Here is a 24,514-nt window from a genome sequence, read left to right as displayed (position 1 = left end):
AGTTGCTTGTGAACTGCACAACCCTTGTTAATTCGCTGGATGATTTCTGTTACAGTTAGCACATTTCACTTTATCATCGCGAACTTTACAAGTACAATCTCCTGTTTTGTGTTCTCCTGTACATTTTACGCATCTAAATGATTTGCGACAGTAAGTCTTGGTGTGCCCGTGCGCTTGACATCTCGTGCATTGTGGTATAATTCTTTTTGAATGTGGTGGTTCGCATTTAATAATATTATTTTCCAATTTGGTGATTTCATACACCGCATTATTATTTCCATTAGGTTTTAAATCAATATAGAACATAGGCAGAGGTTTTTTTGTCGTGCGATGTCGTATATTGTGAACATTTACGACCTCGTGGCCTTTTTCAGCTAGTGCTACCTTGATGATGTTAAAGTCCGTCCCGTAATATAATCCTTTTAACACGAATTTAAATGTTCTCTCGGATTTTGGCCTGAATGTATGGTATTGGGTGTTCCTTTCATCTGATTCTTTTACTAGAACTTTAAAGTGCTCCGCTTCGAACAATTGGATTTTTATTGTTTCGTAGCTCACTATTTTAATTGTGTAGTTCGTAGTGCTGGTTTTCACTAGGTCATGGATATGTTTTATTACTCCTACCTTATAGACTGTTATTGGTGGTGGTTTGGGAACCATTTTTTCAGGGCTTGGTTGTATATTCTCTTCAATTTCTTCCGACAGGTTGCTAAAGCTGTTTTTTGTCTCTATTGGTTTCTGTAACCAATAGTCACTGATCCTTGTCCTCACTACACTTTAAGTCCACTGAGAGACGGATAGCCGCGTCTGTTATGCGTTTTTAACACTCAATTAAATAACCGTAATAAAATACTGGGTTTTTTTTAAAAGAAAGGTATCTTTCTAGAGCTTGGAGCATGTTGAAAATACGTCTTCACCCTACGAAGGTTGGAACCGAACTTTAAACCAAACTAATTAAGTAATTAGCTAAGTTATTCCCCATGGCAATAATATTCAATGTTAAAAAATCATTAGGCAACCACTTTTTCCAATAATTTCCCACAAGTTGTAATTCAAAATACATGACGTCGTTATATCACCAAACATTTAAAATGTTTGATTAATTGGTGGTCTGATCTTAATTGTTGGTTACCAGGTTGGAGATGCGTTTCGCAATCGATACATATTACATCTTCAGAGTGGGAGCTCTGATCCTCCTCCAGCGCCGGTCACGGCTAGGTAATTAACTAATAAAGAACTAGCTTCTGAGGGGACGATGATACGCCAAACCTAGTTGGCTCTAGTTTTATTGAGATTTTTTGTGTTAATAAATCTCAAAATCCTCTCGATGTTTTCTCTCAAAATAGCCTTGTAGATTGATTAAACTCACGACCTTCAGTGTGTTCTTCCTTGAAGAATCAGGTGGCTGCTCATAAAAATTTTTCTGACGATAACATTTATTTAATGGCTTAATGTAGATTTCCCGTACATTTTTTGGATATAAAATACCGTATTTGCTTATCTATAAAACAATTTAGGCAGCAAGAATGTATTTCCAATAACTTTTCTTTCCACTACATTTTTTTTAGTACATACAATTATCTTTAATTGACTTTTATAATGAAATTTTTATATAACCCCATCGATTTTTATTTTTATTGTGACTATTATTACCCATTGTTATTTTGATTAGATATTTAAAAATGGGGTCATGCTTTCGCATTAGGTTTTTGATACTGTGTGACCATTAATGCGTTATATTTCACATTTATTGCCAATAAAAGCATTGATGTGAAAATATCGTTACTGAATTCGCTTAAGTGACAGGTAAAGTGGCCAGTCAGGCCAATTTAAATTAAACTTTGATGTATTACATAAAAATGCATTATACTATAGTAATATAGTTTAATACTATTGTAGTTTTTCACCAGTAAATTTGTGAATTTGTTCGTTCATTTAGTTTTATAATATATTTTTTTATGTTTGTTGATCAGAAAGTTTTTACTATTGGATCCTCAATTAAAGTTTCCAGTTATTTACAATAATGATCTGAAAAGTTCTTTATAATTTCTATTTATATTGATAGTTCTTAAATATTTAGTTGATTTATATATAACGACGAATCACTACATAGTATAAAACAAAGTCGCCTTTTCTGTCCCTATATCCCTATGTGCGCTTAAATCTTTAAAACTACGCAACGGATTTTGATACGGTTTTTTTCAATAGATAGAGTGATTCAAGAGGAAGGTTTATATGTATAATACATGCATAATGTACTAAGGCAACATTGCTAATTTTAGAAGTTTCTAACGTGATGTCGTAAATTAACCTATTTTTTTAAGCTTATTTAGCAATTAGCAAAAACGCTGCCTAACCCTACGAGTTAGATCAAATTAATGTACTACAGTATTGTACACCATAAAAAGGTCTACAAAAAAGTCCGCGATGGTATATGTTTATCTTTTAGGGATAACCCACATTAACCATTTTTATTGTTTACTTTTTACGTGAGAAAATGGCTTATTTACGAAGCTATTTTAAGCAATACGGCATTAATCCTTATCGAATTAAGTACCTTAAATACAGTGTGCAATTAATATAGATCAATATGGTTCCTTACAGCATGTAAATTAAACAAATATTTTCGGAGATATTACAAATTTAAAATTTGCGTTTAAAAATGTGTAATGTAATAAAAATTGTATGAATTTAGATATTCCAAAGATAGCAGGAAATCAAAGATAATAGCAAATTTAATGCGTGCAGGCCAAGGGCAGTAATGAATGAACCAAAAATACTGGATCGATTTTAATCATGTTTTCATTGAGTGACATAGGCATATATATTTTATGCCCGTGCAAAGTCGGAGCGGGCCGCTATGTTTTTATATACAACGTTCATAATTTTTCTGTAGTGTATTTAATTTAGTATCAGCATTGCACCCGTGCGAAGCCGGGGCGGGTCGCTAGTATATTATATAACGACCCAATTTATGTTTTCAAAATTGCAATACCATTTTATACAATTACAAAATTGTTATCTCCTTCTTTTTCTATCTAGTATAAAAATTTATATAAATACGTATTTTTTATATTTTTTAGCTCTAATGTTTTAGATTTCATTGATGTTGTCGGATAACCAGTCAGATTGCCTCGGCGCTTTTGACTATACTTAAAAAAGTTTTCTATTTTTATATAAGATTTTAAAGAGGTATCTTTAAGTTGTCAACTTTTTCACACAACTTCTCTTGATTGTTTTCCGGAACAATTATCAATAGTTGACTGGCTCACAAATCATTCAGCAATGATTTATTTCTTTTGTACAGATTGTTTTTATAAAATCACTGTTCGAATTTTGGATATATTTTTTGATGATATCAAAAATGTTAGGTATTAATTGAATGATTTTTGAAAACATTGTTAAAGTGTGAGGGTATTTTAAGATAGTTACAAGTTATAGTTCAGAATAACGCCACTCTCTCCTCCCCGCTTAATTTTTTTTTACAAAAGAAATATAATTAACTTGAACGAATATTATTAAAACTTATTTTAATATTAACTTTTAACTAAAGTATAGGTATTTTAACTAAAGGTACCTAAATACTTTTTATATAGACAATAAATATTTCCGTAGTAAATAAAGATATACGAAATTGTTGCCAGATACGAAATTGTTGCCAGAATTTCCCACATATTTTTTATATTCTTGGAAAATTGAGGTATTTTAACACCGCCTCCGCAGGCATCAAATTAAAATTAAATTATTTTTAATTAAATCAATTAATTTTAAATGGTGCTGCAAAGTAACAGTGACTTCAGAAACTTCAGAACCCTACCAACAAAGAGTGTAGCAGCGTCAAGTTACATAATCTTGGTGGCCAATACCCGTCGGAGTCACCTCTGCTTGATGTAACCATCCAAATAGTTCATTTGAATTACCCACACTCTGTGGTACATGTCCGCACATGACTATATTGATTGATTGGCATTGGTGGAATGAAAAATACGGGACAGAGATACTGCCAGTCCAAAGTCTGTATTAAGTAGGATGTTTTTTGTAAATGCATTACCATTTGGTGAACCTCGTATCGGTTGACGTTATTCCATACATGACCGTTATGTTCTTTAGGAAAGTCCTAACAAACACTTAATTTAATAACAGTAACTGAATAATAAATAATAAGCTAAGAAAAATAACATAGTTGCCACAGGCTGACAACATCGGCTCGCCCTTTTTGAAAAACCTTGTTATTGTTCGTTTTCTTTTTTTTTCACTTTTTTAGTTAATATAGACGTATTTTTCATCAAGAAATTTAATGCGTACTGAGTCCATATACTAATTCCCTTCAGTGCTGTTTGTACATTTTGATAATTTGTTGTTATAGTCTACATTTAGAATTATAATATCTGATGAGCTCAATATACCAATCCAATTTTAAATTTTTAAAGGAGACATGAAAAACGCGAAACCACTCAAACCAAGAGAAGGGGACATTAACGTCATACATTTAAATGATAGTAGTTTTACATATCAGTTCATTTTCTGTTGATATTTGTGATTTTCCTGTGTAATCATATTGTAAAATCCATGAAAATCATGGTTTCGCTAGGCATAGCATCACTTGTTCCATATGGTTTGCAATATTATTATTCTTATGGGCATACTAAAAATCCTACATTTAAATGCTTTCAAAATTGGTAATAATTCAATGATTTAATAGTTGTTTCAATAATAATTTAGGGTTTATTATCGGTTGGCTATCTAAACCTATCTAACTTTCTCTTCATTTTTTTAGGTAATTCTAGCATCGTTCCATAAATAATCTTGTATTTACAAATTTCTATACTGTCTCTGCTTTCTTGTGACCGAAATATGTATGTGTTTTATGTCATAGCGGGTTATATTTTCAATATTTTTTGTTATAGTAGATCAGACGTTATGAGTTTTTTTACGTAGTATATATTTTAGATATTTTTAAGGTTATCCAAGTGAAAGTAACGAACACTTTTATAGCCTAGTATCGTTCGCTTGAGCGCACACACTTGTGTTATTTTAATTCTTTGTTATATATACCATTATTTAAAATACACGAATTTTAACACACTGTATTATTGTTTCGCATGTAATGTTTGTATAATTACCTCCTAAAACGTTTTGAAATGTTAAAATTATGTAAATGTTAATAATCAGTTTTTAAGTGGAAATTATCAGTTCTTTGCTAATTAGAATTTGAGCTAATTAGATAAGACTGAGATTTGTATTATGAAATTAAACCGCTAGACATCGTAACTATATCAAATTATTTATATAACTAAAATGTTAGTAATATCGATACGTCACTTGTTTTTTTAATGAATCATTTTCCCGGTACAGCTAATTGCACCTCTTTTTAATAAATATAATTCTGAAGGTGCAATATTTGGTGAATACATCGAGAAGGTTACCCCTTTTCAAACTCCCTTCGGTATTGCATACTATATAATAAAATTGTTATGTTTATTTAGTCATCATTAATATTTTCAGCAAATCATTATAGATCATATCTTTCATATGGCATGAAATATATAGCATTATCATCTTCACTAGTGCAAAAAAATGCTCACTCAGAATACTATTTCCAAGAGCGTTTCGCAATTACTACTATTTGTGGCATTAAAATATTATTTAATTCAGTTTTTGTGTTATTCAATGCAAAAAGTGAAAGGTGATTACCACATTTTATACTAGGGCCAAGCTATAATTATTGAGAATTAAGGCAATAAAATTATAGTCTAGCGCCCCATTTTATAATATTAAATGTAAATATAACATAGAAGGTGAATGCTACTGGGGTAAAGTGTTTCGCTTTAAAACTGCTACGGGTTCTTGCAAATACTTGTTTGTTTCCAAACATAAAAATGGTGATGTGACAGGTACTGCTGACACTGCCGTCTTCGAATGCACCAGTCGAGCGAAAATGTAATGTCCTTAAAAATTTTAAATCAGAGAACAGTCAACTAAATACAGATAGTGCAGTGTCTTTAATGGCAATAAGGGAAGGAATTAAGAAGTTGGGCGATAATGTCAAATTTAACACCCCAATAAACGATTGAAATTTGTGAGAATTGAGAACCAATTAGGGAAATCTGACTTAGATTGTTGGATAATTTGATAAATTGACATTGGCAATTGTCCGTACTACATTTCTAATAAAGTCATACAGCGTAATATTCCTCTATAATACAGAACGTTAGTGTTAAGTATTTCGACAGTGTCAATGAACTTGCCATTGTGGGTGATAGCAGTGAAATTTGTAGAATAAAACGATTACTACCATCCGTTAGAGCAAGATTTATAATTGAATACTTTACATATAAGATTACTTACTGAAGTGATCTACATGTGATGTAAATAATAATTATTATAACAAAGATGTATTGTCCATTAAGCAGATTGTTAAACCACTAAGGATACAAATAGTTCATATTGAACTCAATTTACTTGTATTTTTTTGCTTGTATTGTAGTGACATTTTCCTGACTTTAACAATGTGAAATTGACAATTACAATTACTCCTAATAAAAATGCAAGTTCTCCTTGCATTTGCATCTTTAAGTCGCATTCAAACAAACAACGCACCTCAGTATATAGATTTCTTAAAATCAAAAATATACAGCAGTTACAATTATACAGCTTAAAAATAAACATTTTCACTACAAACAGGCTGATATAAAATCACTAATATTTCAACATTATATCGTTTTGACGTTATATATATATATATATATATATATATATATATATATATATATATATATATATATATATATATATATATAATATATATATATATATATATATATATATATATATATATATAAATGTACTGGCTTTACAGTATAAAACGAAAAAATAATAACTGTACAGCTTTTCAAATTATTATAATAAATTAAATAATGCATTTTTAACTTCTATAATAAATGATAAGCTATACATTTCATATTAAAATTAATAATAAATTTCTTTATTATATAAAAAATAATCACTACTATAATATATTCTTTTTTTCAGTAATAGCAACAGTTGCGTTGGCTTTCCTTCTACTTCCAATGTGTCAGTACATAATAAGGCCCTGTTCTGACGGCAATAAAATATCTTTTGGTATGTGTGGACGGTTTACTGCAGCCGAGTTGCTTTCTTTTTCTCTGAGCGTGTTCATCGTTTGTATATGGGTGTTAACAGGTAAATTAATTATAAACAACTATGGACATATTTTGTGTTGGTGTTTAAAAATATGAAGTCGAATTGTTATTAATGTGCATTTTGTATTGATCAAGAATACTTGCGATCTTAATATGAGAATATATTAATGTTCAGTTAGTAATATTAGAATATATTGATTTATATACATTATCAGCCATTATTGATCTTTACCATTTTACTTTTCTTTAGTGGGCGACTATACTGAATAAACTTGGAACGTTAAACTTAGATGACTAGATTATTTTGTAATTCTTATGGATGATAATGTTTTTTTACCAATCGATTATGCTATCCTCAACCTTAAACTCATTTGTGTAAGCTCTCAAGTGTAAGCTTATGCCATTAAGATGTAGTAAAACTTAATAAACGCCCTTCGTCTTTTTTATTTTTTGAAATCTGAAAACGAAACTTTAAACGTATTCTTTACGAAACTACATTTTTCGAGACGGTTGACATGATAAAATTTGCTGTAAGCCTTCTCTATACATTCTTCTATTGTAATAAAGCAAAACTATAACAAAATTTGGATTTTTAATTTTTAAAAATGTTTGGAAATGGAAAGAATCTTATTTCTTCCAAATAGCCGCAATTTTGCGAAAAAAAAACCTTCTTAAGAATACCTCCTTCGGAACAATATTTAGGAAAAAATACTAAATAGTGAAAAAGTAATTGTAACCTGGTCCAAACAAGATCCAAGCTTAATTAGCGTTTGATGGGTGTACTCTCACTAGAACACTCCACATTAGTTTAAGACACCGCATAGGTTTCATATGCGGGTCTTTCCGACCAGGTATCCGTAACAGGATTCCCCTACCCGGTTCCAGGCCAAAAAAAAAAAAAATAGGTTTCATATTTAGCTATACTAAGACAAAGGTTTTTATCTCTTCGACCTCCTGATAGATCTTCGGCGTTTTTATGTTCATGCAATCTTACTTTTTTTCGCAAATCGTTTAATTTTTTTGTGGACCGTTGGTAACTTTAAAACTTTATATGATTGTTGTGGATTTGTTGCCTCTGAGGCGCTAACAAAATTTTGTTTTTGTAAATTTGAATCATATCGATAATGGATTTTCTTTATGCAGCTCTATAGTTGCACACCGTAGTTTCTCACTGGCTTCAAAGCGTGTTCAAAACGAAACAACATGAGAAACACCATAAGAAAGAATTATTAGTTAAAACAATTATTATTCATAGATTTTTAATATTAACGTCAGAAACTGCATATTTTTGGAACCTCAAAAGCATGACAGGAAAATTTTAATATTTGATTTAGCTGGAAATAGATTATAATTATTTTATAATCGTTGAAACGTTGACTTTCATTTAAAGTTGACCAAATATTGATTTAATTGAATCACTAAAATTACTACTAAAACGTATTAGACATTATATTTTTTTGAACAATCTAACCCAGTGATTATAGGTCGTATTTTTATGTTAATGTCAATTTCGTAATTCATTTAAATGTTTTTGTGTAATGTAAGTGATAATTGGAAAGCAGTGTAATGTAATCACCCGCAATTTTCTGAAAAGAAATGGATACTTTGTTTTAATGGATAACGATAAATTATGTTCCTAAAATAGCCGATTGTGGTAATTTGTTATTGTTTATCATTCAAAGAAAGCACCCATTCCGTCAAGCAAGCTATTTTTATCTTAAATCCAGAACTTGTTTTTTAATCAATACATAAGCTATTACAGTTGTATGTATTTAATAGTTTTTGTTGGCTTTTTTACATTGTTTTGTATATACTTTAGGTTATTAATGTTTCAAAAATAATTATATAAAATTATGGGAAACAATAATTATATTATCATTTTGATTATATTTCTCACCAATTGCAATATCACTGACAATAATTATTTTTTGCCTCAATAATTTTGTGTAAATTCCAAAAATGTGTTATGGAAATTATATTACCACCGTTCAAAATACTGGAAGTACTAGAACTATATTTAATAAAATATTTTTAACAAAAAAATTTAACCGACTTCAAAAAATAAGGTACTCACCAAAAAGTAAAAAATAATCAAACTAATTTTTAACACAATAACCTTTCATAAGAAACGTTATAAAACAAAATATGTACATAATAATAGTTGTAATATCTAAATAAAAATAAATAAAAATCTTATTTAACCTATCTACTACGCGTATTTTATTACACACAATTTAGCTTAATACCTAGATAAACATAATTAACTATCTACAATATCATTTTAACTACTACAAACCGACCACTTTGAAATCGGTTCCGGGCCCAAACAATTATATTAACTTAAATTTGTTTTGTTGGTAATTTAATTTTATGTATGTCACACATGTCACAGATCCTAACTTGGTTCCAATGGGTTCACCTCGGAAGTGCACACTTTGGAATAAAAAAAGAATTTTGAAAATCGGCCCATAATTAACGGAGAAATAGGTGAACTTACTTTAAAAAATATACAGTCGAACATAGAACCTCTTTTTTTGAAGTTGGTTAAAAATTAATCCCTATATCCCCTGGTCACGCCATACTTTGAGAATGATCAGTTTTATTCATCTTTTTTTTTAAGTTTTCTAAAATTCTGTATAGGATTCTCCAGGAAACTAAAATTAAGAAAACTTCGCAGAAAATTGGAAACTTTAGAAAACGTAACGAGTATTTTCCTTCTAACCTTCCAACATTCGATATGAACTTTATCCAGTTTTATGTTTGTTGAGTGAGTTCTTTGCAATCATGCCTTATGTGGAAAATTTAATATCGGTTTTTACGTGTAATATTTGTACGGGATATGCAAAAACACTAGCTAAGAGAGTTTTTTAACTTCATTAGAATTTGGCGAATGTTACCAATTAGACGTGCCACCTTAGGCAGCAAAATTCACAATGCCGAAAGTCTAAGATATATACGAGCGACTAAAACTGACGAGCAGCGCTAAGTGAAGTTGAACAAAATTGATGAAATCAAAATAAACATATAAATGTTGAGTTTAATCTCCAAATCGCAAATCGTTACTATGGGACCAATGAACGTTGTTTGTCTACATTGCAAAACATTTAACTTTAAAAATAAAGCTGGTGTTCCCAAACATTGCTCAAAATTTCAAAAATTATCATTGGTTGAGCGAACGTGTTATATTGGCCATAAAAAAACTGTTGATGGTAAAGAAATTAATTTTCAAGTTCAAAATAAGATATCTGACCAATTGATAACGTACGAATCGATTTATTCCGTTACTAACCAAGATGTTATTAACTATCCAACGAAATATTTAAATTCATAATTTGCTTTTAAAAGTTAGATCGTTATCTCGTGGAACATGAACCACCCACGTCTTGGTAATGGCATTCGGCTTGCGATGAGGAAATCAATGAACGTCATCGAATTCACAATTTTGAAAGGGTTGAACAGAACAAAAGACAAAGACGTTTTGATTTTAAGCATCCCTATCATTCGGAACGACATCCAATTCGGCTTCAAACGTGCAGTCATTAAATGTTTGTGTCATCCATGGTAAAAATCCATTTTACATTTCATATGGCCAATCGTATGTCCATCAACATTATTTATGTCTCAAAAAAACAAAACTAACTAAAAAATACTGTTTTTGAAAAAACTTTTCTTTAAATTATTCATCCAATTCGAATTGAATGTTATAGCTCAGACGAGACAATGTCTGTCATGTCAGCTAGAATAATATAAAAGTAATAACTAAAACCATCAATCATAAGAAATCAATAATTGGAGGTGTATTAACCTTTGTGGGCAACAAAATATGTGCTTTTTTTTCAAAATAAAAGACAATTGCTAAGAAACTAGTAATTTTGTTGATTATTGTTATAACAACAACTTGTAAATATAAAAATTTGTTGCAGTATTATTTATGTCAGCTAAAAATGTAGGTGTTTTCAAACTTTTGAACGATACTGTATTTATAACAATACTTATTATTTTATGTTTTCCATGTTTCATTTTCATAATATGAATTGTAAAATCATAAAATATCGTCATACTGATTAATAATATTAAATAATAATAAAACATATTCGTGGTGCGCTTATTTACTTGTTACAAATAAAGCTTTTATAAATTATAGAAGTTATTATTTTAATCAATGATACAATTGTGCTTTTGTTCGTTTATTTGCATACGTTTATAAGCATTTAAAAAGCTAAAAACATTATCAACTATATCAATGCAAAACAGGTACCACCAACATACAATTAAAATACCAGTTAGCCAATATATATATAAACTTCTGAAACTTATGTTGTTAAACTTACTGTCAAGTAGTTCCATAAGGTTATTATTATATTTGTTTTTACTTTAAAACGTAACTTTGCTTGTTTGAAGGAATTTGTAAAGATAATAAGAGAAGGTGTAGAATGCTTTTTCGAGATATATAAAATATGTAATGAATCAAATGAATTATCAGTAGGGGGAGTAATAAAATATATATAAATTTGGCTCCCCATATATGTAATACAATGAATGTGTTCTGTTTGAAGAAAATACTTTTGATTGAAAATCTTAAAATCATTTATTAAAATATGTAATGAAACTTTAATAGGAAAATGCACTTGAATGTATGTAAAATAATACGTATTGGTTTTATATAAGAAATTAATTATGTTTTATGTTTGTAATGTTCATCTGTTTAGGTCATTGGCTATTAATGGACGCCATGGGAATGGGACTTTGCGTTGCTTTCATAGCCTTCGTACGTTTGCCCAGTCTGAAGGTGTCAACGTTACTCTTGACTGGTTTGCTTATATATGATGTTTTTTGGGTCTTCTTCTCTTCTTATATATTTAGCGCTAATGTCATGGTCAAAGTAAGAAATTAAACCAACTTACACCACCCATTTTGAATAAATTCTTTTTGTATTAGGTTGCAACAAGGCCCGCTGAAAACCCCGTCGGTTTAGTAGCAAGGAAATTACACATAGGAGGAGTTGCCAAAGAAGCCCCTAAACTTAGTCTACCAGGGAAATTAGTTTTTCCCAGCATACATAATTCAGGGCATTTCAGCATGTTGGGTAAGTTCTTTGTTTGAGTAACTGTTTTCTTCTTGAAAAAAAAAATTATATAATGGTTTATGACTCTTTTAATGTTAGCATTTAAAAGTAAATTTTTCAAAGTATCTAAGTTAATGAAGTAGCTTCATTATTCCTAATCCCAAACAACATATATATAGAACTCATTGTTTCTCCTATGTTATCCTCAATATATTTCATCAAAAACATTAGTTCTATATGGACTAACCAGAACCGTCGTCGTATACACGTTTTTTTCTGTTCCTCTGAGCCGGGCAATTGTACCTCCCTCGTTTTTAACTATTGTTGTCTTTATCCACATAAATCCTATCAAACAACTAATTTTTCTCAATCAGTTTTGCATTTTCTTTTTTTTACCGGGATGAAGTAAGCAATGTCTACTTATTGCCCTGCCAATGTCATAAATTGTTCTTTGAAAAATGTGAGAAATGCTAAGAAACTTCTTTGGTCATATTTTTTTTTCTGGTAAAGTTTGTAAGAATTGAATCTTATTGCTCATTTGGTTTTTATATTTGGTCATCGATATGGCTGAACTTTCTAGGAATTATCCATTCCTAGGAAGGACACGTGTAACGGTGGTTAATTTCATTCAAAACGGAGTTTCGTTTGGATATGATGAAGGCTTTGTAAAGTACACCTCCAGTGTTGTTTCGCAAGAAATAATAATCGACCCGAAACTCTTAACTAATGTTTAATAATAAAATTAAATAGTAATATACAAATATTGTAAAGTTATTAATATAATATGTTGTACTATCCTTTTCATTTTAGGTTTAGGTGATATAGTTATGCCTGGCCTTCTTTTATGTTTCGTCCTCAGATATGATGCATATAAAAAGTCTCAAGGCTTAGCACCGTCCGGTTCGAAACTTACCTACTTCCACTGTTCCTTACTAGGATATTTTTTGGGTCTTTTAACTGCCACAGTCAGTTCAGAAGTATTTAAAGCAGCTCAGCCGGCTCTGCTTTATTTGGTACCCTTCACACTTCTGCCGTTGTTAACAATGGCATATTTAAAGGCAAGTATTTAACTGAATTTTTAATAGTTTTGTGAAATAAATGTACACTCACACGCATCGGGCAGCTCGTATTTTTTCACATATTTATAATTCATCATATATTATAATTAAACCAAAAGCTTTCTCACTCCTTATATGGTAATATTGACTTATCTTAGATATTTAGAACAATGTCAAAAGGATTTAACTCCGATGATATTGGTTCTGATAATCACTTGTTCTTTAACATAAGACCATTATATTCGTTTTGGCAGTATCCAACTAATACAATAATGTCTTAATATTGGGGCGCTTGCATGTATTTGAATATGCGATATCCATCATTTATCTATTGACATGTATTACTTTTGTTGTTTGATTTTAAGAAATCTACTTCAGAAACCCAAACACTCTTAGAAACCTATGATGATTTTCTGTCATATCCTAATTATCGGTTTTAATTTAAACGATTTAATTAAGTGTTGATTTTGAAGTCAATTACAGGGGAGCCTGGAAGACCACAAAAGTTCAATAATAATAAGTTGCAAAATTTATTTGAAAAAAAAAAACAGAATTCTTCGCAATAGAAAAAGCATAAAAGGGGAGAAAATGGCTACCACTCGAATTAACTGAAAATCCCAAATGCTGAAATGTTTCATGGTTCTATTTGCTTGTCAGACAAAAAAGAAGTTCACTGTGGCATACTGTGGTTGGCGATGAAGAGTTAATCTATTGCGACAATATTAAAGTTATATGTTAGTCCAGGAAAGCCACCCACATCCACAGTGAAGCCGAATATTCATGGCCACAAAAAAATTCGCTGTGCATGTGGTAGGTTCAGCAAGGTGTAGTCTACCTGCTAAACCCGAATGAGTGTGAAGGGTACATTGCTGCAGATCTAGTTGAAAGTTCTACCGCATCTAGCGTACGCGCCAAACATAGAGCCTTCTGATTTGTTAAGTTCTTGGCTTAGGCTTGGATCGACGATTAGATCGCTGCCTAATCAATATGACACGGTATTACCATGTTGCCTAAAAGAAAGACAAATTGTAGTAAATGATGGAATATATTTTGATCAATATATATTGCACCAATTTTTCTTACTAAATGCAGTTTTAAAGTAAAAAATTATCAGAATACACAATATTTTATACTTCACGCTATGCATCTCAATGTACAGTAGACAACAGTACAACAGAGCTGTTAACACAGGTAATGGATGTCGGCAGAACAACGCAATTAAATGAAAAGACGAATCCTATCCTGACGTATGTAATACATTACGTTTCAATAATTAATACGTGATGATAACAAAAAAATACGATCTAACCGATGCGTATAAACAACACTTAAGTCTTAAGTTGTAGAGTCTAAATAATTCATTTTTGGTTTTGTTTTAGGGTGACTTGAGAAGAATGTGGTCAGAACCATTTAAGTCTTTAAGTGTGGCGAAGCATTTACAAGATGTGTGATAAAAACTGATGGTACAACTGTTATACATTTAGGAAATAGTTGTTAATTGAATTAAACAAGGGCGTTGTAATATTATTATCAGTTCCTTAATGTCAGAATTTACACTGCAAATGGATGTTACGGCTTTAATTTTACACCATTGTAATTTCTTAGTTTACAGTAATTTAACATGTAAACACAATTTTTTATATGGAAATTATATTACTGTTTAATAGGACATTACCCAATCATTGCAAGACAAGTGCCAAACTTGGTTTTGTTGAAATTTCTACAAAAACTGTTAGTGAATTAGCCTTTTATATATTTAACCTCTTAAACAGTACATATAATTATTATAGTTATTTTTTTATGACAATAATGTATAAAATTGAGTATTTCATTTCTTCCGTCGAGACATTAATGTATTGGATCAAAGCCCTTCGAATAAAAATATATACAAGTATGTATATATAAAGATATGTATGTGTATATATATATATATATATATATATACATGCCTATTATATAACAAATACCTTTTTATAGTACATCTTAGATACAGTTTATTTGTGGACTTTTTATATAAAATGTATTATATACATATTCAGAAAATGCTGAAATTGAATTATTTTTAATCTACTTTTACCATTAATTTATCAAATAAAAAACTAATCTAAGTTTCGTACTATATTAGGGCTCCATTCCAACAACTATGAATATTGTAAATATTTTTCAATAAGTAGCTTCATTTAATTTTGTTCATTAGACATAAACAGGAGTCAATATTAATTACGTAAAAAGAAAATATTTGAAGGTTGCGTACATAAAATTTTTTAATTATTTTAATTTTAGGGTTTATACAAAATCTGGTACTCATAAGTTAATTAGTACTGTTAAAATGACTGATACCTGTTAATTTAAAAAAAATCTATTCTGGTTCATAATATTTCATTTTAAAGATACTTTTTTATGCTTTTTTTTTAAACAGAAAAAGTCTGTCTATGTGATATGTATGGTTATTCACTTTATTTGCAAGTTTGATGCATCGATATTGTATTTAATAATTATAGAACTAATGGAATCATCCAAGTCAATCACATTAGCAATTCTATTTTTACATTGTTAATAAGATCTCCCTTCCATAAGCTTATATATTTCTTAACATTTAAAAATTGTAATATTTTTTAAGTTTGATAATGAATATACCTAATTTTCTAAATTCAAAGTGTTGGTAACATTTTTCCAACTACTAGCTTGTAATATGTTCAGTCGTATGATTAGATAAATGTTAAGAAGTATTTAAGTGTGTATGTTTTGATAGCATCTCATTACAACTAGAACACAATATGATAATTTGAAATATTAAAACGCAGTTATGTTCTACTACCCCCATTAACCAATCTGTGTTCTTAAATAAATCAAAAAGAGTTTAATCATCCTACAACAAAAACAAACAGTTCAAGACATTTTTACTTGTATTATCAAAACCAGTTCTTCTCAGATGAATGTTGAACATTTATTTATGTACAAGACGAATGTTAAACAATTACTGTGTTACATTTACCAGGATTTTTGTACTTCTACAATCATATATGGAAGAAATTCCTATTTTCTGGTTAAGAATCATTAAGTTGAAATTTATTTAATTCTAAATTATTCCATAGCTCTCAAGTGTTAAGATACTTAGCCAGATTATAAAAATTGTTCCTCCATTTATTTTAATTTTTTTAGTAGTTAATTATGATTAGAATTCTTTTTCTGTGATAGAGGCAAAAAATCCTTGTCTTTTCTAACATCACACACTAGTTTTATATCAGACTGTATTTATAAAATATCTTTTAGAGTTTCTCTATTTTTTCTTTACATTATAATCCAACATATTCACTAGTACCATGACAAGGAAATAAAAATTATATTAAATAGCTATAAGTATTATTAGCATAATGGCGGTAGATTTTTCTTTTTTTATAATTTTTAAAGTGATTTTGAAAAAAATTGTTAATGTTTACTTCAAATTTGATTAAGTTATCTGCGTTGGACTGTCTAAATATTTAACAAATTAGAGAAATATATGATTACAATAGTGAATTGTAAAACTTGTTTTGTGTTTGTATATTATTTGATCTTTCTATCTTTGAAAGATGTGTTACAAACAACAATGCATACAACTAAAATAGAGGTTGTTTTGCTTGTTTATCAAGTTATCTTGTTTGCTTCTATCAAGTCAGCAAATAAGCTTGATCATAGAGTACTATATTACTCTATGGACTTGATACATTTTTAGCTTACTAGCTGTTCACCCCCCAATAACGGTTGCCCGGTTGGCGGATGCCATATTCCCAAAATTAATACACCTCTAGTAACTAAATGTGAGGCGATTGTTTTAATGGCTTGGTAAGCCCAGAGGCAGTCCCATATAACTCTGGTCAACTAATTGTGATTCTGCGAGTTTATATACGACGGGGCAGTGCCATGTGGGGCAAAACTACAATTTTACGGTTCCTGTGAATTTGAACATTTCTGACTTCTAAGAGACGCTTAAACCTGAGAAGCTTATTTGGGAAAACTTGAAGCCATTCCACCTGGTTATGTGTCACAAACTTGAAGTAGACGTTAGAACCGTAGAGGACAACATATTAACATTAGTATTACAATAAACATTTGATAAATATTGGGAATCTGCTGTTTTTGCAAAGCAGAGGAGGTAGCAGATTCGCTATCTCTGAACCTTTCTGGATAGCTTTTTCTGTTTGGGAATACCAACCAAACTATCTATCGAAATGGAGACCTAGGTATGTGATGTTATGCCTCGCTGTAGTGGCAGTTGGCTAGATTAGGGCGGGGTGATTGGGCTTTTTCTCTTTCCCACCACGGTAAACCCGTCATCGGAGTTTTTGAGTTCAACCGAGTCTGGTGCCGGTTCAGCTAAAGATAGACCCATCGTCAGGATGGTGGCCTTGTTTTTCCTATCGGCCCTGATAATTTCGCTGATGTTATTCATGGCGGTGGCGAGCACGACAACTCGGTTTTCCATACCGGAGATCGGCTATTTACGCCTATAAAGATGAGATTATTGTTTCCTGTGAACTTACCCGACATTCCAGTTTCATGTTTTTTCCTCTAATTGGTTTTTCTGGTTCACGGTCATTTCAGCGAGACGATCATTGTCCAAACTCGTCTGATGAGCAGGGGCATCTTTCTGGCGTGCGAGACCTCTGCCTCGTTAACGGTACGGGTCGCCAATGTGTGTTGAATATATTCGCGTGTTTTAGTGGCTGTATGTTTAGAACTGTTTGCATAGGTTTTGTGAGCGTGGATTAAAACGTGTCGATAACGTTTTCCGAAGTTTCGGAGAATTCTCGGAATGACAGATAGGCTCAACGGACGAACACGACCGCTGATCATAGAGTACTATACATAACACTCTATGCCGATCACCATGACAACTAGCACGGAGCTCTGTAGTATAATTTTGAATATATTCTGTATAGCTTTTAGAAAAAATAGTTTCAAATTACAAACTATAGAAAACTCTGTTCCTTACATTTAGAATTTCAAATAAAACACATACGCGGTTATTTCATTATTGCAAAGTTGATTTTTAATTTATAAAGAGAATATCTCTACTTTCGATGTTACATCATAAAGTCTATGCATATACAAGATTTTATGATGTAATTAATATAATACTACAGATAATACATTCTTACAAAAATTATGGACTGATTAACTAAAATATACATTAAAAAACCAGAACCAATGCAAGAAGAGAAGTGAGTGAAGAATATGACAAATATTATTGAGAAGGAAATTAAGGCAAAAGATTGCAATGTCTATTCAGCATAATTATATCACCACACAGAATGATGAATTGGTTATGGTCAACGTTGTAAAAGTTCTAGTAGAATGAAGAATATTTTGGGCAGCACATGAGCAAAGTTGATATAAACAATAGCCCAGATGTGTATATATTGCAACATGGGTAGATGTTTTATGACTCACATGAAAATAAGCTTTTTGCATGAGATAAAGAGATAACTGTAACAAATGTTTAGAATAGAATAGCAAGGATAATTTTTAAATATAGAAATATTTTAAATGTAATAAGAATAAAACTTAAAGATGAAAAATAAATGTAGAAAGGTAGACACGCCTTCATTAAGGAGATATTAAACGGAAAGCAGAGGAAAGAGAATTTAGCAGAGGTGCTTTAACCTGGGACTACATATAGACTATATGAGGGAAAGGTAAGGCCATTGGTGGTTCCACAGTTCGCCACTATGCTGCTGCTGTAAATGCCATATTATTTCTGAAAGAATATAGAAATTAATATAAAACTACCTCAAATAATTTTCAATACATTTTTTTTTCAAGTTCAAGTTTAAATTAGAACAATAGTGTCTCTACCAATATCATATTTACATAAAAACTCTAACTCAGAATTCTAAAAAAACTTTCTAGTTTAACATTAAAAATATTACTGATCAACTATTTATCTTACCTAGCTGAAATACAATTAAATATTATTCCTTTTAGTTGTGAATAAGTTTAGCTCCTGTCTATTTACGATATAATTAATATAGATTTAACCACTGTTCATATGGTTTACGTATATCAAAAATGATCTCAACATTTTGAATAATATACCATAAACGAAAAATAGTAATTATTGTATTTGTATTTACCTTAACTGTGTTTCTATTCTTCTACAGTGATCCACTTCATTCACATTTAGTGACATTACCAATAATAAATTATACGTAGGAATCGCGTTTAAATACAATTATATTTACCTAAAACAAGAAATACTGTGATATAAATTAACACCATAAAGTTAATATTTTAAATCCAAGAGGTGAAATCGAGAAACCCTTTTCACTCAATCTGATACATCTTGAGGATAATATTTTACTTATAACGTAAAAACGAGAAAAGTACCTTGAGACATCTGGAAGTTAGCTGTAATCCAACTGTAGTCCCTAGCAAGTTCGTTTCAAACAGTCCCATTTAAGGCCTTCCTTAAATATGATTCCAAGAAACAAATATCCCATGGAAGCCGCCCGAAATGGTCTGTAACAAATCAAAGCTATATATTAATATTAGATTCAAAAATATACAAGAAATGAAGGAATTTACTCGATCTCCCATATCCTTTCGCTTTATTTACTTCAGTTCTAGCCAAGTATAACATACCGCTAAATGTCAGGACTAAACCGGAGCTAATACAATGGATGATCTTGCGGAGGCTCGTGACGCTGGGCATGTTAATACCACCACGGACCTGTCGATATTTTTGATTCAACGAATTGTTCGCGGGACTAGACCTGATAACCGCTGAGTACTTCATTATCACCGGAAAAGGAATAACAAAGATCTATCGAACCAATAGCAACCCATACTAGCCCACTCATCATAGAAGACCCGCAAGAAGAAGTAACAGCCGATATCGTATAACATATCAAAGTCTGCAATGGACTGCTACCAAGGAAATGACAATGTGCACCAAGACTAGGACGATCCAGGCTCGTGAGCTACATTAATGCGCCCAGGAACTCATGCACGCAGAACACAATGTTGCTTTGATATTCCCGTACTTGAAATAGAAAAAACAACATATAAATATCGTGGAAATGTACAGGGAAACCGAAACATTATTCCGACGCGTGTCAAAATCGCGTTGACCCAGTGACGGGTGTATATTAAGGGCAATTTATATTAATACTCGATCACTAGCGTCCTGTGGCCGAAATTCTACCACAATTTATAAAGTTAATCATATTTCCCTCGTAATACAGCAAAAACAATAATTTAAAAATGATATGTTAATACTACTGTTACTTTTTTTGACAATATTTTCAATATAGGATCAGAAATATATTTAATATATAACATTAATTACCGTAACAAATGTCTATATTAAAATATATGCAAACTCTCAAGTTTTAAACAATATCTCAACTTTATTCACTCACCAACTTTATTTAAATAACGTTTAATTAAATCTAAATCCATTAAGTTTTAATAATCAACAAAATATTATAAGTTTAAATTACTACATCACTAAAAATTATAACAAAAGTATCATGAGTAAGATTACTTTCAGAAATGCAAAAAAAATCAGAGCATCAAATATATACAAATATAATACAGCCTAGTTAAAATAAGAATGAACTCACGTAATCACGATGTCGAATGTATATCATATCTCAATTTGTAAATTCGTATTACAATCAGATAATACCTCCCTTCTCCTTTTATTCAAGCTAAAAAGAGATACAATAGTGGCCGATGCGTTCGAACTTGTAACCGGATCAGCTTACAAAATTCGCTTGGTTGTCAAACGTCTGCAAAATTCTTCAAAGCATTAGTGATAATAATGACAGGTTATAAACTGGAAAACGTTATTTTGGCGCTTTACTTGTTTTAATAAATTTCAAGTTGCTGTTTATTATTTCTCTGATGCATTAGATGTATTATGCGATCAAAATAAATGGCATTTGAGAACATTTTTTTTTTCATTATTTTACTTAGATTAGAATTTTAATATAGATTACCGATGTTCAAATTATATTAGCAGGTTCCGGTACCTTCCAATATTATTCTGTCTTGGGAGAAAAATACGCAACTTGTATGGTGTTTAGCGATGTACATTAGGGGTCCTGACATCATCAATACACGATAGAATATTTAATTATAACACAAAATGAGCAGAGTAATGTATAAATAAAACCTGTATCCATATAAACAGCCTAGTGCGACCAAAACAACTAGGGCACACACACGAATTTGGAGTATTTTAAGGCGCATTTAAAATTTAATTTTTTCAAACGTAAATTTTTCTTTAAAATCGATTTTTTTACAGAAATAACTTCTATTCCGGGTAAAATAAAAACGTAAAATTGTCATAAAGTGGATTCTAAAAAATAGTCATCTAGACTATTACTTATTCTATAACAGTCGATAGATCCCAACGTTAATATTACGGATATCGAATAAATATCGAGTTTTAACTTAAAATATCGATAATAAAAATTAATGGTTTTTGAAGCACAATATCTAATTTTTATTGTTATTTTTTCCCCCGACCATCAAAAATTATTTTGGCGAAGAATAGGACTGAGTAGAAAAAGTTCGATACGAAAACTTTTTGTTTTTAATTTTTTGTTATCTAACTTTTGTTTTGTAGTTAGTTTTGCTATATTGATATTTTTCGGATCTGCCGATGTTATATCATATTTAACTATATGGACATTATTACGTGGCTTTTAATATTTCGAAACATCGATATAGAATTTCGAATATCAAAAAATTTTAAGAACTATATTTTTCAGACCAGTGTTTTTGCGAATAATATCATATTAATTTTATTCAATTCCATTTTGTTAATTGATTTAATAAGCATATACCTATCAACATTTTTTATTAATATGGAAATCGGTAACACATCTGACATCTATAATATGACAACACAGATGACAATATTTTGCTTGAAGTTAGCCTAACCAAAGTTATTGTTATTTTTTATGTTGGTATTACGATGTTCCTTAGCACGAACTTCATGGCGTTTTGTCTCCTTTCGCCATAAACATTCGTCGAGGTGAGTTTGTCATCTAAAAGTAATTTCAGATTTTGATATTTCTGGATCATCTTATAACATTTAACATAGTAAATAGTTAATTTTGTTCAAGTGAAATGTGAACTTAACAGTGGGATTAGTATTTTTAAGTCAAAGTTAAAATATTGCAAGAATATTTAGTTTACGTGTTCTTAAAATAAACTGGATAATGGTAAAAGGCCCAACTGATAATAACTATATTAAAAATTAAAATATTTGAACTAAAAGAGTTTACTTGAAATGATGAATTTTTCCTTAGGACACCGCTGATATGATATATGAAAGGAAAATTGGAAACTGATATTACTTAACCTAAAATATGATATTTTATTAAGTAGTAAAAATTGCTCTAATTCATTTTTTATTGTGCAGATGGCCCCGACAGAAAGTAAAAAGCCCGCTGAGGGCAAAAAGGTAGGCAAGCCGAGGAACTATGACTTGGGAAATGGCGTTGTTAGATTTTCCAGAACCAAGATGTTCCATAAGAAAGCTATATATAATTTCGTTGGGAAAAAAGTAGCAGCCACAAAAAAGCCTGTTAAACCACGTGTTGTGGAAAAACAGATAGGCGGTGATAAAAATGGAGGCAAACGTTATGTTTTGGTCCAAAAACGTCCAGCTGTTTACCCCACACAAGACAGGTAATTTTGTTAGCATAGTATATTTAAACTTTAAAGCTTAACAGCTTATTTACTTATTATTCAGAATTAGAAAGAGGCCAGCCAAACAAGTATTCAAAAGCCATGTTAGGAGTTTGAGGCCTTCCATTACACCAGGAACAGTTCTTATTCTTTTGGCTGGTGCGCATAAAGGCAAAAGGGTTGTTTTCCTAAAACAGCTTGATTCTGGATTGTTGTTAGTAACTGGTAATGAATTAGATTAATTTATAATATAAAAATAAGTAATTCTACATATACATTTATTTAGGGCCTTTTGGTATTAATGCTTGCCCCTTAAGGCGTATTAGCCAACGTTATGTCATCGGAACCCAAACCAAGATTGATGTTAGCGGTGTCAAATTGCCTGAAACTCTAAATGACAAATACTTTAAGAGGCAAAAACAAAAGCGGGCAAAGAAGGAAGAGGGTGATATTTTCCAAAATAAGAAAGAGGTTTGTAAAGCTATGCAAATAGAGTTAAATATATTTTATTAAAATAAAACTTGAACTGATGATCTTTTTCTTAGGACACCTTTGATTAGTTATGAAATTAATGTTTGAAGACTGATTCTTTTTTTATTCTGCAACAGATTTCATATAGATAAAAACATGTTTCTTATATATTTTTGTTCATAGGAATATAAAGTTAGTGAGCAAAGGAAAGCTGATCAAAAAGCAGTAGATAAACAAGTTTTGGAATCTATTAGGAAACACCCTGACAGGTATGAATTTAAGAAATTAAGTTTGTTTATAAGAAATTTTGTCCTGTCTAATGCTGTAAAAAATGTATATGGTTTTTATGGTTTCGCTTCAGGACTAAAATATGTCAAAACATTACCAAAAGCTGTTGCGAACAAAAATTGCTTTTAAAGTGTTTTGATACAACTTAAAACTATTTTATTAAGAGGGATTATTCATCTTATCTTTTGGATTCTAAAGATCACTTTGGTCACGCACCAGCTACAGTTTTTTCTAAATGGGTTTATTAGTCTAACCATTAAAATCATAGAAGTTAAACCAACTTAATTTTATATAAGAGAGACTTTTATTTTATTTGGTTCTAATTTGCCTTTATTCTTTAGGAAAGTACTGCTGGCCTATTTGTCTGCTATGTTTGGTCTACGATCCAGCCAATTCCCACACAGACTACAGTTCTAGAAAGTTAATTTTAAGAGCCTACAATTTATTCATGATTGTGTTGTACCATATTCTATAAATAAATTGTGGATTTATTACAAATATATTTTATTTCACGAATATACATTATTATTAACATTAAATAGTTCTATAAGTGAAAATAATAGATATAAGATAGTACAGTGCTTTTAAATACTGTACTTGTCAAGTTCAGGATTTTATGAAGATATAAAATTTCTGTAAAAAAGATCTTCACATATTGAGTTGTGTTCTATATCGAATTTGATTAAGATTATGGGAAAACAGCTAAACATGTTATTCAAGAATGAACATAGGTCTGATAGTTGTAAGTTTGCTTATGGTTTATATAGTAGTTATACGTTAGA

General features: G+C 30.4%; 2 protein-coding genes and 1 long non-coding RNA gene across 5 annotated transcripts in view; 2 read left to right on the top strand and 1 right to left on the bottom strand.

The window, feature by feature from the left end:
* Window positions 1–16,813, top strand: part of SppL (signal peptide peptidase-like protein) — a 38,557-nt gene extending 21,744 nt beyond the window's left edge. Inside the window, exons 3-8 of one of the 2 annotated variants that reach the window (XR_013004975.1) lie at window positions 7,033–7,203; window positions 11,873–12,045; window positions 12,102–12,249; window positions 13,039–13,286; window positions 14,666–14,909; window positions 14,954–16,813. Coding sequence is in view for 1 of the 2 variants with exons in the window: in XM_076399350.1 (XP_076255465.1) it covers window positions 7,033–7,203; window positions 11,873–12,045; window positions 12,102–12,249; window positions 13,039–13,286; window positions 14,666–14,737 (812 nt within the window). In the remaining variant the exon portion in view is untranslated. Of the gene's footprint in view, window positions 1–7,032; window positions 7,204–11,872; window positions 12,046–12,101; window positions 12,250–13,038; window positions 13,287–14,665 lie in introns of both variants that reach the window. The other variant, XM_076399350.1, reaches the window with a different exon arrangement.
* Window positions 16,814–18,891: 2,078 nt separating this feature from the next.
* On the bottom strand, window positions 18,892–19,787 carry LOC143193265 (uncharacterized). Its single transcript, XR_013004976.1, has 3 exons — window positions 19,656–19,787; window positions 19,403–19,510; window positions 18,892–19,026 (listed from the first exon to the last, which is right to left on the bottom strand). It is a non-coding gene; the product is annotated as an uncharacterized LOC143193265 (long non-coding RNA).
* Window positions 19,788–22,184: 2,397 nt separating this feature from the next.
* On the top strand, window positions 22,185–24,230 carry RpL6 (Ribosomal protein L6). 2 transcript variants are annotated; one of them, XM_076399348.1, is made up of 6 exons: window positions 22,185–22,314; window positions 22,705–22,973; window positions 23,038–23,198; window positions 23,260–23,444; window positions 23,628–23,713; window positions 24,074–24,230. In XM_076399348.1, the coding sequence occupies exons 2-6, from the start codon at window positions 22,705–22,707 to the stop codon at window positions 24,147–24,149; spliced, it is 777 nt and encodes a 258-aa protein (XP_076255463.1). In that variant the 5' UTR covers window positions 22,185–22,314; the 3' UTR covers window positions 24,150–24,230. The 2 variants fall into 2 exon arrangements, with proteins under 2 accessions (XP_076255463.1, XP_076255462.1); XM_076399347.1 differs by lacking the exon at window positions 22,185–22,314 and adding an exon at window positions 22,378–22,504.
* Window positions 24,231–24,514: the final 284 nt, after the last annotated feature.

The sequence above is a fragment of the Rhynchophorus ferrugineus genome, unplaced genomic scaffold, assembly GCF_030347505.1.
Source record: "Rhynchophorus ferrugineus isolate W39M unplaced genomic scaffold, kcgeb_rfMv2 rfM3, whole genome shotgun sequence".
Lineage (NCBI taxonomy): Eukaryota > Metazoa > Arthropoda > Insecta > Coleoptera > Curculionidae > Rhynchophorus > Rhynchophorus ferrugineus.
Note: the sequence above shows the minus strand (reverse complement) of the source record. Positions and strands in the feature narration are given on the sequence as shown.

What these genes read in the sequence shown, in the direction of transcription:
- RpL6 (XM_076399347.1), top strand. An exon ending in GTTTACCCCACACAAGACAG is followed by an intron (nt 22,974 to 23,037) that starts GTAATTTTGTTA and finishes CTTATTATTCAG; the next exon opens with AATTAGAAAGAGGCCAGCCA. An exon ending in TGGATTGTTGTTAGTAACTG is followed by an intron (nt 23,199 to 23,259) that starts GTAATGAATTAG and finishes ACATTTATTTAG; the next exon opens with GGCCTTTTGGTATTAATGCT.